Source organism: Microchirus variegatus (genome assembly GCF_963457635.1).
Source record: "Microchirus variegatus genome assembly, chromosome: 2".
NCBI lineage: Eukaryota > Metazoa > Chordata > Actinopteri > Pleuronectiformes > Soleidae > Microchirus > Microchirus variegatus.
The window spans coordinates 37,815,027-37,829,825 of NC_139803.1; the positions used below are offsets into that span (position 1 = coordinate 37,815,027).

The window sequence follows — 14,799 nt, forward strand, 5'->3', positions numbered from 1 at the left end:
ACCAAGGTACAAATACTCAAGTGCTCGTTCATTCTCTAAAAACACAACGTACAGGTGAGCAGAAATGTGTAACAGCAGCATCTGTGTCATCGTCAAAACCACACATCCCGTTCATCCGTCTCTCAAAACCTTTGGTCATGTGGACGCTTGCGTGTCATGCACAATGTTGCCCTTTTTAAACTTTAATACTTTATGGAGATTCAGTAACTTGTGAGCAAAGGAACGGGTCCCTGACTCATGTGTCGACGATAGAAACTGGGATGTTCTGGGCAGATGAGCGTGGGGGGGAGGGGGGGGGGGATGCTTTTTTAAAATTTCGTTAACTTTGTCACTTCAGGGTTTCTGCTTAGGTTGGACATTCAATGTGTACATTAGCAGCAATTCTAATAAATGAAACAATGGCTTTGTAAGTCAGATTAATAACACCCTTTCCTCATGCACAGGACAGGCACCACCTATTACTCGTTTACTAAATGCCATGCAAGTTAGAAAAATAGACTGCAAACTCACAAGACAGAGAAATCAAAGTTCGTCTCCAGAGAACAAGTTGATTTCACTTCAATTTTTTATTTCATATTTTTCTAAGATGTGGAAATAGCAACAAAAAAAACTTGAGAGCGGTAACCAAGACAACAGTAACAACATGAGCAGAGAGCCACTGAGAGTTTCCAGTCCCTCTCTTACTCTTATTTGCCAACCCAAACTGCCAGGTACAAAACAGACACCTCACTTGTTTTAACATTTCCTTTCCCCCCCTCCCTCCTCCTCTACATTGTGTCACATGGGCGACCACTTCAGCTCACTCGTGTGTGTATGTATGTGTGTGTATGTACCTGTAAATGTGGGCCTGTGTGTCATGTAGCTCTCATTGTCATTTGAAGCTGTTTCCATCGCACAGTCCGTAGTCTCCAGGCCCCCCCGACCGACCGCCCGCCCATGCCCCGCCCCCCAGATTACCTACACTCTCTCCCAGAAAGGTGGTCGCCCTTGTGTGCATCCGAAGCTGTGCGCTGCGGTGGTTTATCAAGACACTCTTGTGGCTGGAAGCTAGCACCGCCGCCCCCTCTAACACAGACAAAGAGGCACGGTATATTTCTCTTTAAGTGTAAATCTATTTTTTATTTTATTTGTATTTTTTTTTTTTAAGGCTGCCCGTCCGTCTGGTCTCAGCCTGTCCTGTTTTACTGGGCTGTTACGGGAACCACCCTGGACCCTCTTAAGACCCAAAACAGGTGAGAGGAGGAAGTGAAGCATCACCTGACGCTCTCTCTCAGGCCTGCTGATAATTAGACACGCCTCACCACGCGAACTGTCCAGTTTGTTACCTCGCCTCCCCCCCCGACCCCCTCCAGTTTCGGTTTGTGGTTGCCAAATCTCTCCTCTGCACACGGAAACTCACACAAATGCACGTACATACACGCACCCACTGACCCCCAACGCTGTCCATTCGACTCGGAATGAGGACGAGCGCCTTGAATTTCATGTTTGGCACCAGACTTCTTTTCCCTCACGTTGGTCAGCCACTCCCTCACACCCTCTTTTGTTTTTAAACGTGTTTCCTCCCTCACAGGTTTGTTCTCTTCCTTGGAAACGAAAAAAGAAAAACTTTTTTTTTCTTCCGCTTGGGAAACAAACAAAAAAAACTTAATGGAAAAATTCTAGTTTTTTTTTTTTGTTTTTTTAATTCCTTTTTTGTTTTTTTCAAATTCAAGGCACAATGTCTATCAATATTCCAATCCGTCTCCACCTGTGAGGTTCAGTGTGCGAACAAATTGGACCGTCTGCTCGTACGCCACTCCCTACAGCCTGCATCTCTCCTGTCTGAACTTTAACACTGTTAAGAGACTCGTCTGTTTTGGTTGAGAGAGCGACTGCTAAGTCCAAACCAGTGATAAACAATGAACAAAATTAACATAAAACAAAAAAAAAGGACACAAACAAACAAAGATAACCGTTCCGAAAAAAAAAGAAGAAAAAGTCTCGTCCTGTTTCTCGTGTTTCAGTATTTTTAAAAATCAAGTCATATCCACCAGCTCTTTTTTGGCAAGCTAGTTTTTTTTTTCTTTTTTTTCTTTTAAATAAGCACTACGTACTGATAGATAGGATAGCATACACCGTTAACGCGTGTTTTTAAGTAGATGCGTTTGTCGTTTTTTTGTACTTTTTCACTCTCATAGTATGAATTCATGTATTTTGTCAGGTATTTTTCACTCATCTGTTTAAAGGTTTAAGTTAATGCAAGCAGGGACAGAGTTTGCCATGGAGTCTTGCTGTAGACTTGGGTTCGCCCCGGGGCGCAGGGGTCCCGTCTTTACGAGACCCCGTTGACCAAGGTCAGAGTCTCGCTGGCCGAGGTCACGCCGTTGCTGGGGGAACGCTTGGAGGGTGTTCGCTCATCCTTCTTGGCGCTGGTCCCATTCTCCTGTGAACACGAGGGGGAAAAAATAATCAAATCATTTATATTAATACTGTAAAACTATGGCTGAGTTTTACCTCCGTATGTTTCTGTCTGTACCTTAGGTTCAGGGACAGCGTGGTTTTCCTTCTGGGGCAAATTCTGTCTGCTCTGGGACTCGGCACGAGATATGTAGTCAGCGACCGTCACTGGAAACACAGATATCTGTTAGCTAGAGTGACTGCTGAAGGTATACACATACTGAAGGTTTAGATGCAAAACGTCCTGCACCAGTGGAGCAATCGATACCACCGCCGCTCACCAGGCTCAATTTAAATTGGAGCAAACAGAATTTATATTGATAAAGAATACATTGTTCAATGTGAGGGGGGAAATTAACACAAACAAAATCCACTGACTCACCACTATCTGTCGGCTGTCTGTCACGGCTGGCTGAGCCTCCCTCTGGGCGATTGCCGCGGTTGCGGCGGCGGCGGCTTCGGTTGCGACGCTGAGGCCTCCCCTCTTCATCTAAAACCCAAATGAGTAAGTATTGGGTTAACTTCGATGAGTTACTGTTTTTACTGTAAAACTGATTTAATAAAATCGATATAGACAAACTTGGTATACCAATGACCAGATATCAATAGGGTTAGGGTGGTAATACTACACATAAAGTAAACCAGTCCTCTCAGAGTATGATCTTAAAAAGGCTAGAGTGAAAATGTAGATGTTGTGGTTCCTGCATTATGCTCTGTAACCATAGATTATCATCATTACACACAAGACAATGACAACACAATGAAATGACAAAAGAGCAAAAAAGGACAAACTAGACATATTAACATAGTATAAACACATATTTAAGTATAAATAAGGAGTACTGATTGTAACATAAAATAAATTATTAGGTGCAGTAAACACACTGAAGCCCTCACCCAGTCCATTCTCACTGGGGGCGGCCTGGCTGTCTGACTCTCCAGCAGCGTCCATTACGCTTGGTTCTTGGTCGTTGCGGCGGCGGCGGGAGCGCCTGCGGCGGTCTCCTCCTTCGTTGAGGTCGCCTTCGGCAAGCTCTCCTTCACCCTCCAGCAGGGAGTACGGGTTACTGTCTGGGTCCCTCAGCACTGAAAAGCCCACAAGAGAAACACATTCATACGTATACACTTTTAACAGATTGCCGAAATAAAAAATTATACCATAAAGCTCACTCTACAGTCGAACTTAAGAGAATTTGAATGAGTTATGCTTTTTTAAAGTTTTGAATAGTCAATGTATTATTTAAATAATAAAATACAAATACCTCCGATTATAGGATTAGGTAGAATAAATGAAAGTGGATGTGAAAAGGTTGACCCGTTTTCTGCTGCAAGGACTACTTTGATAAAACTGCCAGAGAAGGTGGAATTTTGACCAACAAAACTTGGACCAATGATCAGTGATCAAAGTCAGTACTTTAGGTTGCAATACCTGAGCTGATGGAGTTGGAAGGCTTGGAGGCTGGCCCTCCACGGCCTCGTCCGGAATTGGAGCCTCTGCCTCGGCCGCCCCGCCGGGAGCCTCTCTCATCTCCGCCTATGCCACGGGGCCTCTGGTCTCGCTCGATATCCTCCGACTCAGAGGCATTAGACAGTTCAGAGTTTGTGCCTGCATCAAGCCCAGAAAAAGGGAATTATACAACAGAAACACAGGGGGAAAAAAAAATCTCCTTTATTTTAAAGTAAACCACTCACCATATCCAGAGTACTGGCTGTTGGAGGCCCTGCGTCCTCTGCCGCGGCCCCCGTAGGTACGAGAGGCATGGAGTGAGTTGCTGCTCTCATCTGTCAAGTAGCCCTTCTCCCGGTCACCACCTGGGCCGCCACCACCAGTCCGATTGGGAGCAGCACGGTACCCCACCCCGATCTGACGGAGCTGTTCGTCAATCTGGAGACGTTCCAGACGCAGCTGCTCCACTTCCTATACGGAATTAATATAACATGAAATTCACAGCCTCTAAACAAGGATAACTGACAATATTTCATATTCTGACTGTGCAGCCTGTCCCACACTTTAAAGAATCAACTGCCATTAAAGCAAAACTATGCAAAGGCAGGCACACACCATGAAGAAAGCAGATGTTTGATAACATCTCCATCTTTTTAACTGATCTCAGTTCAGCACGTCTTGCTATACCACTAGAGGGCAGTCCTGCAACCAACTGTGGCCCTCAAAAATGACTTTTCTGACAGAACACCCTGTTCTGTAAATCAAGCCATAGCCAATACACTAATAATGTACAGAATTCCATCCACCAACACATCCAATACTCCAGGGCCAAATGTAAAAGGAGAAAATAAATTAAATCTATTAACAAATCTATAAACATGGCTCAAACTCCCAGCCCTTTTGATTGCCTTAACTATGTTTCAGACTGGAGAAGTAGTTGTTGACAAGGGGTAAAGCAAAAATGATGAGACTATAACAATTCAAACAGATTACATGTCTTTTAATTCTCAGTGGAGCGATATCATGTTGCCGGGGATCCTCTGTACTTCCACAGCACCAACTCTGACCATGCTAACCAGGATCAAGTTTAAGTAATCAGTTTATAATGTTTTTTTGTTTTTTTCAGCCACAAGAGCCATCATATGGTTGGGGCACGAGTGGGCATTTATTTCTAATGGCAACCGTGCAACGACTGCAGTTTTTATGCCATTTTAAAGGTCTCACTTCACCGTGTGACAGCTGCCTCCACCAACGACAGCTGAACCTCAGGGGAGGTGTGAAGGAAGTGAGGCAGGGCGATGGTTATTTTAAGAAGCTCAGGGTCCAAATAGCTGGTAATCTAAACTCCAATGTACCCCTCACCCTACCTCGGAGAGAGGGGGTATTTATAAAAGCACATGAGGTAAGGACAAAATGAGGCGCTCTCAGCAGCTTTCCTCATGTGGAGACAGGTGAGCAGTCCGACATGTCTTGCACATACACCCATACTTCGTTTATGTGTCACACTTCTAAAGGAACATGATTCCTCTAAAAACCTCCAAGTTAGGGTACAAAAAAACAGCTGCACTATAAAGTGGACAGAAATGCTGCCAACGTGCAGAGCAACAGGAACAGAAGAAGAAAAGTCAGATGCTGCCATCTACTGGTGAACTTACCTGGAGGTAAGAAACATGGTATTCCAACAGAGCCTGAGCATTGCTGATGTTCTCTTTGGTTCCCACAAACACGAATGGAACCATGCCCTGATAAAACACAAAGAGGGCGAGGCATGAGGAGTTGAGTGCAATATCGCCGACATTATACACCGAGGACATTTCTAAATGGTGAATTGCAAAACCTCAGAATTGTAGAATGATTAATAACATTAGAAAAAAAATAAAATAAAGCACACTCAACAGAACTGTGCCCACACACGGCCAACATAACTGACATATGCTGTGTAGTGGGGCTGCACGTCAAAATGAGCACATGGGTCTACATCCTGCTGCATTTAAGTTTGCTTTTTTGGAGAGGGGAACTGGGGAGGTGGGGGCACTGGGAGACCAGCTGAGCAGTCCATTACCTCTTTGCTGTTGGCAGTGTCGTCTCTGCTAGCCGCCTGCCTGCCTACCTCCTCCCGGGGAAGCTTTTTGTCGTTGTCTCCTTCAATCCTGACACGGACCACGCCTGACTTGTCCACGATCTCCTGGATGACTTTGCCGCTCTTGCCGATGACTTTGCCTGGCAAAAGGAAGAGAATAAGTGTGAAGTCTTAATGGCGTTGTAGCACAAGTGTACATTGATGAAACGAGATGTCACCTACAAAATGAGCTGCCTTGCGAATGTAAAATTTGCTCACTCACCTACAAGGTTCCTGGGTACCTGAAAGTAGTCTTCTCTGAACTCAAGATACTCTCTAGCCTGTTTCACAGCCTCTGGGGTCTGTAGCACAACACAAACATTCAAACACATTACACTTGAGTATTTATTTTCTATATATTCAGATGAAAGGGGGGCATGTCCAGACTCGTAAAGCAGTTTACCTCTCCGTAGATTCTGAATGTGCAGCTTTCCTCCTCTAGTTCGATAGCGGTGACACCGTGCACCTTTCTTGCCTGCTGGATGTTGGCACCGTGGGACCCAATAGCGAGACCCATCAAGTCCTCCCTGACCCTCACCTCCTCCTGGTATGCCGATGCTAACTGCTTACTTGTCTGAAAGTGGAAAACACAAACTTGCCATGATCGCAATTGTATAACACATGAGACTTTTGCTTGTGCGTTTGCATCAAGAGAGCACATTTACCTCCAAATGTTTGGTGGCTTCTTCATTGCGGGACATTAGCATGAGTTTGGTACGGATGCTGCGAAAATGCATGTCGCTCAGAAGACTTGCTCGCTTGACTGTGGTTTCGTTTGTAGACTGCAAGTTAAATAAAAAGTGAGAGTTCAGTTATTAACAGACCATGACTTTGGCTTTAACAGACACAAAAGCATAATTAGTACCTCTTTTAAGATAAAAGAACCGATTACACCTAATATTCCCTTCCACGGCTGCTATGGCAACCGGCGTACAAGACAAAAACATACCGTCATAGATCGGAATACTGACATTGCTTTGTTGACAAAAGAGGCAAAGATGCACTCAGCAAGCACAATATCAGAAACACCTGCACGCCTTTTTTTCATGCAGATTAGCCCATCATGTAGCAGCAGTGCAAAACATTAACATAAAATGAGGGGAAAATCTGTTAACAGTGACTTTGTGGCATGGTTGCAGGTGGCAGGGAGGCTGGTTTGAGGGAAGTGATCATCTACAAGGATTTTAAAATTGCAGTTTTTACTCCAAGTCCAAAACACCTTCATCATTGTACCTTCGTGGTATTAAATTACACAGATTTTCCTCCATCTGCTTTAACCAAATACGGCCATTATTTGTTCATGAGGTGAGATTGAGCTCAAGTGTGTATTTATGGTACTAACCAGCACAATAAGTTCGTGTGTTTGGGCACTGTAGAAGATGCAGTTGGCTCCGATAGCTTTCCTGAAGTCTTTGTGAATGTTGTCATTTGCACAGCTGTTGATAAGAAAACAGTGCACAGGAGGGTCAGCTTTGTTATTGGTTTGAATAGTAAAATAAAAGAAGTTTGCAGCATGTTACTTGAAGACACTCACATGTCTCTCAGGTCTTCCGGGACAGGGATGGGGACTTTGTGAAAGGAGGTCCGAGATGAAGGACTGTTGGGGTTGACGGGCCGGATGCGCTCCGATGTGACAATCTCATTGTATGTGGCGTCGCATGCTGCATATTCGATCACGTAGAACTGAAAACAGAAACAGATGCCATTTTCTTAATAAAACCAGCAGAAATATCACATGCAAGGCAGTCTGACGGCTCACATAACCAGCATCACCAGGCCAATACAGTGCAAAATACTCAATACAATCCATTAAAAATATTAAGAATGAGCCGTCATGTTAAAAATGAATGTGTCATCTTTAATGGTAATGAAAAACTACTTAAACTAATATCAAAATGCATTTAATCTCGAGCTTTATCCATTCATCGAAATTATTTTTTTGTTTCAAACTAAATGTAAGATGACAGAGACAAAAGAAAGCATAGACCAAGAGCAAGGAGGGAGGCAGTGAGATGAACACTGCACACAAAGGACGGTATTAAAGCCATCAGTCATCGCTAGACATTCCTGCAGGCTCTTATCAGACTGCCCCAAATAACAGCACTACACCAGCAGCAACTCCCATGGCTCAGTAGCACCGCAAAGCTGTCTTTTTACACATCCTACTGACCCACTATTCGACCTGCAGCTCGTGCTGGTGAATCATAGCCCTCCTTTACCCCTTCAACCATCACCGCCCTCTGTGATTCGGATTCGGTTCAAATTACGAACCTTCTAAAGGCTGATTTGACAAAATTTCCTCGCTCTTGAAAAGCCAAGATCTGTTTTGATGTTGGACACAAGCTCGAAATGTGGTCTCAGGGGTGGAGGCAAGTACTGGTTCAAATTATCAGAATTTTTTTTTTAAATCAACTCAATATAAGCGGAATGTGCTCCAGGAATCCCTTTTGACACGCCACTTTGAAGTTGGATTGAAATATCTATATATTAAGATACTACGTCAGATCATATAAGGACAAGATGAGACTTAAGGCTCATTACCCAGTAGTATCCATCTCATTTCAGGCATATATTCACTTCACCTCGATGATTAAATACTGAGACATTGAGAATGCTAGCTGATATCTTCTCAATAATGTTAATAGGTTTCAATCAAAAAGCACAAACAGATTTAAGCCCCATGCACTAGAATTCAGGAACTAACACACCACAGCATCCAGGGCCTGTGAAGATTAGGCACAATTAAAAAAACACACACTGAATTGTTTAAAATATATGTAAACAAGACAACAAAACAGCATCATGTTGTTCTTTGTAAATCTCTGCTGTGGCACTGTGGTGTTTAAATTCATGGAGACATGCAGGTGTGGAGGCAGGATTTCTTATCACCATTGCTGCTCCATGTGCTGTTTTTTTGTCCTGGTCATTCTTCTGCTTTAGTACATAGCAACAAAGAAACAATGTGTAAATAAAGTTTCTGGTGTTTTCAATAGTTGACACACAGCATTTCTGGGAACTACTTACCTCCCCCTTCATCATTCGGACCCGCGCCAGCCACCAGCCACATGGCTCCTGTTCATTTGCCCGGGAGTAAACCTGCACAGAGTCGCACGGTAAATTATACCCTAATGGCAACTGTTACAACTCATTAACGTCACTGTTAACTGTCTGAAACAATAAGCAGTGAACATGGCCTTAGCCATCCAGCAAAAATGTCAAACTGTTGCCATGAAATGAATGTGTGGTGATTACAAGAGCAGGCGGAATACATCATGTACAACTGTCTGATGCTGCATAACTTAACACATTTATTAAACCACCTGTCAGACATGAATATATGAGAAATCCTCCAAAAACTTGTTTGAAACTAAAAATGTTGTTGTTAAGCACTGTGTGAGACATTTTAAGGACCAAACAGAAAATTAGAATAATAAAAATAAACTATGTTTATTATCCTATCCTTCCAATGAGTTGCCCAAAAAACAATGGAATGCACAGCAAAGTATTCAGAAAAATAAATAAAATCAACTCTCAAACCATGTGCCACAAGCTTTTTTTTTTTTTTACATGTATCCACATTAATGCATTTTTGTGTTTGTCCAAGTGTAATTTTTATGTTTTTAATAATTCAGATACAACATGGACATCCTGGAAATGACAAGCAACAGTCAGTACTGGGCATCTGTTTGATAAAAAGACACCATGGTCTTCAAACATGAAGGTAATGAGATGGCAGGTGTGTGGGCTGAGTCACAAAGTGGCACGACTCACCTCCACCTCCTCTCCTTCCCCAATTTCCTTGAGGTAGTCGGCTGGAGGAGGCAACCGCACGTCACTGAAGGGCAACTGTCTCTCTGGCTGCCAGCTACAGCGAGAAGGCATTGGAGAAAACGGAAACATTTGTCAGCGTTATCAACAACCAAATGTTTCAAACGTTGGATTTAGTAAAGTTTCAAGCAGTCCTCGTCTCTCATGACACACTGGGGCTTCAATGGCGCCGTTACGTCACCCACTCACAGATGTACAGCACATTAATAGTCAAAATAAAAAAATAAAATAAAAATGACTTGTTAATTTTGATGAAGAAGTGTGTCTGAGTGACCAAGCTCAGTGTATGATGTCCTTTCACATTAACAAAGAACTTGCCCAGAGGACAATACAGTTCAGCAAATTACTTTCAAAAGGCCAAACATGATTTATACACAACTCCAAATAGTTACATTTAGATTCAAACATAATCTTCATTTATTACTGCCATTATACTGGGGGGAAAAGGGTGTGAGTTCATTTACTATCTTATACAACTGGTTACTCCAGTGCTACCACGTGCTTAGGGAAAGTAAATGGAGACGGAAGGGGGGATGAAACGACAGCGAAAATGACACAGGCCACTACTGTGCCACTCCTCCTACCCTGCATACCTTGGGTCACTATTTTTAGGGGCATCCTAATCTACACTCGGAGCCAAGTAGATAAAGAGAGACCAGGGGGACCGGTGGCAGGATTGGAGTACAGAAAGCATGCTATCAGGTTGGTCGGGGCAGGAGGGGTCAGGGCAGGAATAAAAAAACTGTGAGAGACGTGTATGGACAGCTGCGTGCCAAGCACAGGTGCTGAAGGGGACGATTTTGAATGCCGGGGTGACACAAGGGACTGGAGGAGCCGTAGTTACTATCAATTACCACATTTCAAGCCTCATTTCCCCCCGTGTAGAACCACCATAAAGCAGACATACGGGAGATGTTAACAGAGAGAGCAAACTTACTTATTTTCGAATACAATTGTGAGCGAGTCTTCGTGGACATCTTTGATGAAACCCTAAAAGAGAAGCAGAGAGAAATTGCTTTATTACAATGAATGTACCAGTCAGAGACAGAAAAATAAAATGAACGGTGAGGGGTGGTGGCACTGTGAGGGTTTGATATTGCATGTAAACAACACAGACAGACGGTGTGTAAGCTGCACTCCGACTGCCGCCAAGGGGGGGGAAAAGAGCATCCAGAGCTTTTTGGAAGCCAAGGCGTCACATCGCTGACACTATTCTCTGGCTGTGACTTGTGACGGGTAAATTGACAAGTAAGGCTGACTCCTCCTGACAGCACAGGCAGCCTGTAAATCACATGCTCATTCACACACGAATCAAACACAATCTATTTGATACAAAAACAGAATTAAAAAGCATGAGGTTCAGCTTGTGTGTTCATGTGAGCACATGTATGGCATAGGTGGGCACTCACTGGGACTAGCTTATATGGACAGATTGCATGGTGCCCAGAGACAACTCTTGCGAAAAGCTCTGTGAAGTGTGTTACACGTCCATCAAGACCATCAACAAATCCCTCACAGCACGCCATAAACATTACCCCCCAACCCCCCCATTCAGCAATGACCAGACGGGAGGAAGGTGGTGGGTGTGGCATGTCTCTCTCCGTGTGACACTACTATATATGGGACAGAGTGGTCTACAGATATCTTCAAGGTGCCGTCTCTGCACTGGAAAAGCCAGAAATGGTTTTATCGTGGATCAAAACAAGCCGAGGTGGTTATATCCTGGCTATGATTATCAATCACAATTCCTTTCTTGTACTCTCCCATGAACGGCCGCCCACATTGCCTTGCATCCCACATGGCACCAGACCTGACTTACTTCTAGCCAAGAAACTACCAATGTCAGCAAGTCGCTGCATGTGCATGTCACATTAAGCACTGTTTCTACCAAGGAGGACCAGGTCAAAGGGCAGGAAAGCCCTCTTGCTAGCACGTGGAAAAGTGGGGGCAGAGAGAGGTCACTGGCATCACTGGAAAATTACGTAGCTTCATCCTCATGCCAGCGCTTACATGCAGGCCCATGTGATGACCAAAAGGAACAACATTACCTTCACATTTTTTTTAAAAACTGCCAAAATGCATCTTTTCCACATTAACTCACCAGTGTTCGGGTCTACAAATCCAACTGGGCAAATTTAACTTGTTACACCCTCAAATGCTCCCATTTAGTCTTTTATTCGTTTTCAGACCATTAAAACAAGACAAAGTGACACGTTAGGTTCATAAATGATCATAGATATTTATGATTCATAGACAAAGAAAACATTGACTGTACCACCGAAAGGAATGAGGTGCTTGAACGATGCTAAACGCTTTTACCATGCGTGTCATTCAAAACAGAAAAGGGGTCAGCAAGACTTTTCCTCTGGCGTCTCCCACCAAGGACAACAAATCTACTGGAATATGAAATTTAGAATGTCATTAACACAGTTGGGCGTCCATTTCATCCACAGAACGAGAGCTGTGAGATAATGGATGCAAGAGACAAGAGTGGAAAGTGCTCATTCATGCCAGAGCAGGACTGTCACCCTGTAAAACAGAACGACAGGTGAAGCAGCATGAGGAGGGTAAATATAGGCTCATCCCTAAAACACCATGTGGTCAACTGACCAGCTGAACACCCTGAGACAGAAAAGAGAAGAGGAGCACAGTGGGGGAAACAATGTGGATAAATGAGAACAGGGGATGGTACACAGACTACAAATATGTAAGGGACCGACATGGGTCATTTGATGTTCCTTGGTCATAATCACGATGGGGATCTCTGGAAATTTGGTAAAAAAATCAGAGTATTTACCAGACCAAACCCAGTGGGGTTAGCATGGGATGAAATCAAGCTGCAGCAACAAACACTTTACCATGTCATCTGTCATGTATAAAAGTTTTGTTTCATCTGAAATAGAAACAGAAACTGACACAGTTTTCCTTATCACAGCGTGAATCGTGTGTTGCGAGGCTAGGATGTGGGCTGGACTACAAAAACAAACATTAAGTGTGTGAGGTTTGATGTAGCATCTCATCACACAACTGTCTGATTAGCTGCTCGCTTCCATCTTAAATGTTTACATCATAAATATGAAAACAATACAGTAAAGTTGTGAGCCATTTAACATTGGACTTTTTTTCCACAGCTATAGACTGGAGTTTCATTGACAGCGACTGAAAAAGACCAAATATAAGGCCATAATTGGTGGTGACAAGTGTACTTAGCTTAACTGTTAGCCTGAGCTAGCTTCCCACCCCACAATGGCCAACCCCAGGAGGACGCAAAACCATCCCTGTTTGTCAGGGCTGGACCTAAGCTAACATTAGCCAAGCAGCGGGTAGCTAGTGCCGCGCTCAGAAGAACAAACACTCTCATATTTTCCTCGAAACAAAACTTTTCACTGCGACAGCAAGATAACTGCGACTGCTACCAGGTTACCTTGTAGAAGGCCCCGTTAGAGCCGCGAACTTCAACGGCCAGTCCGTCCATACTTGTCGGTAGATCCCCACGACTGTGCTTGTCTGAAGCCGCCACGACTCCTTGCGAGTCCGGTAACGTTACTACCCCCAGCTTCGCCGGAGCGTCGCCGCTCTCCGGCCGCTTGTGGATTTCCAGTGTTTCGGGTGGAGGGAGAGGGGCAGAGGTGAAGGGGTTGGGGAGATGGATATGATGGTGTCAACAGTAATGCAACGCAGACGCTCTCTCCAGTAGCAGCGGTAGCAGCCACTCAGTCACTCGGTAAAGAAAAGAAAAAAACTCCGTTGTCTGCTCTTGTCTGAATGTGCGATGTGATGCTCTCGAGATGCACGGCACCCGCCACGAGCTGTGGTCAAGTCTCGACGTGCGCGAAGACCCGACTGGAGCTAATGATGCTACGGCAGGAGGATGCTAGCTGATGGGTAATTAGCTGGGAGGCTAGCTATCAACACCTTGATCCCGTCAGTTTTCAGGGATGCTAGCTGGATAGCATTTGATAGCCTGGCTGCGTTTGATGGTTTATCAGTGGCGCAGTCGTCGCGTTGAGTAATTTCACAATTCCAAGTCGTCACCGGGGGGTTGTTTCTCTTCAGTCTGCGGTGCGATGTACAGCGGTGTTTCTTTCTCCAAAAAAAAAAACGCGTTTGCGATACACTACCGCCCGGCAACTCCGTACTCCAACTACCCGTCCCCTCCAACACACGCCGATTGAGTGAATCAGAGAGGGACTGAATGACCTCGAACACCCCACCCCTCACCAGCTAGAGCCCGCCTACTAGAAAAACTAGACCGTTGATTGGTCGATCAGGTCGACAATCACCTGTACCTTCCGTTGACGGGTTTATCAAATAAGGGCTGGTCCATACTAGTGGCCAATGGATTGCAGGGGGCTGCATCCAAACAAAGTCCATTGGTTTCATGCCATGTCAGTTATAATGTTACTTAAATTGACTGGCTCTCTCCTAATTTTGCCCACTCATTGATGAATGAGCACCACTAGCCATTGTGTAAACAGCACCATACTATAGATTTTGCGTAAAAGTTAGATCACGTGTTAAAAACACAGAGATTCAAACTGGAAAGTTACAAAAACAGGGATAAAGATAGTCCACAAAACGGTTCTGTCTTTTTGCACCTGATTGTAGCAGAATAATAAGTAAAAAGAATATATACACATGTGAAGACAAATCAAGGCAAGAGTATGGTCACAAAAGTCCAGGAATGCTGCACCAAGAAGACCAGATCTGGGTAACAGATATGTCTTGCATGGAAACAGCTGTGGGGAGCCCACATGAGACTCAGAGGTCATGGTAGAGAAGCACATTCAGCACAGGAATACTAACAGCTGTGGACCCCCAAATTCAGAGTGGGGAGAAGGTGTTGGGAATGACACAGGTCTGCAAAGATACATGTTATTATTCAATTTGTAAATTATGAATCATAGAAATGTCAGTCTGAAAATTATGTTATTAACACAACAGAAATATATCACATACAATAGTGATG

The 14,799-nt window shown here is 44.1% G+C and overlaps 1 protein-coding gene across 3 annotated transcripts; it reads right to left on the reverse strand.

The window, feature by feature from the left end:
- Nucleotides 1-1,627: 1,627 nt before the first annotated feature.
- On the reverse strand, nt 1,628-13,986 carry fxr2 (FMR1 autosomal homolog 2). Of its 3 annotated transcripts, none has more exons than XM_083909163.1 (18): nt 13,255-13,986; nt 10,768-10,820; nt 9,774-9,867; nt 9,027-9,098; nt 8,892-8,933; nt 7,537-7,685; nt 7,345-7,438; nt 6,668-6,784; nt 6,406-6,576; nt 6,226-6,304; nt 5,946-6,103; nt 5,539-5,625; nt 4,129-4,354; nt 3,866-4,042; nt 3,334-3,522; nt 2,819-2,926; nt 2,516-2,604; nt 1,628-2,422 (listed from the first exon to the last, which is right to left on the reverse strand). In XM_083909163.1, the coding sequence occupies exons 1-18, from the start codon at nt 13,303-13,305 to the stop codon at nt 2,312-2,314; spliced, it is 2,067 nt and encodes a 688-aa protein (XP_083765289.1). In that variant the 5' UTR covers nt 13,306-13,986; the 3' UTR covers nt 1,628-2,311. The 3 variants fall into 3 exon arrangements, with proteins under 3 accessions (XP_083765289.1, XP_083765288.1, XP_083765290.1); XM_083909162.1 differs by having other exon boundaries at nt 8,892-8,936; XM_083909164.1 differs by lacking the exon at nt 8,892-8,933.
- Nucleotides 13,987-14,799: the final 813 nt, after the last annotated feature.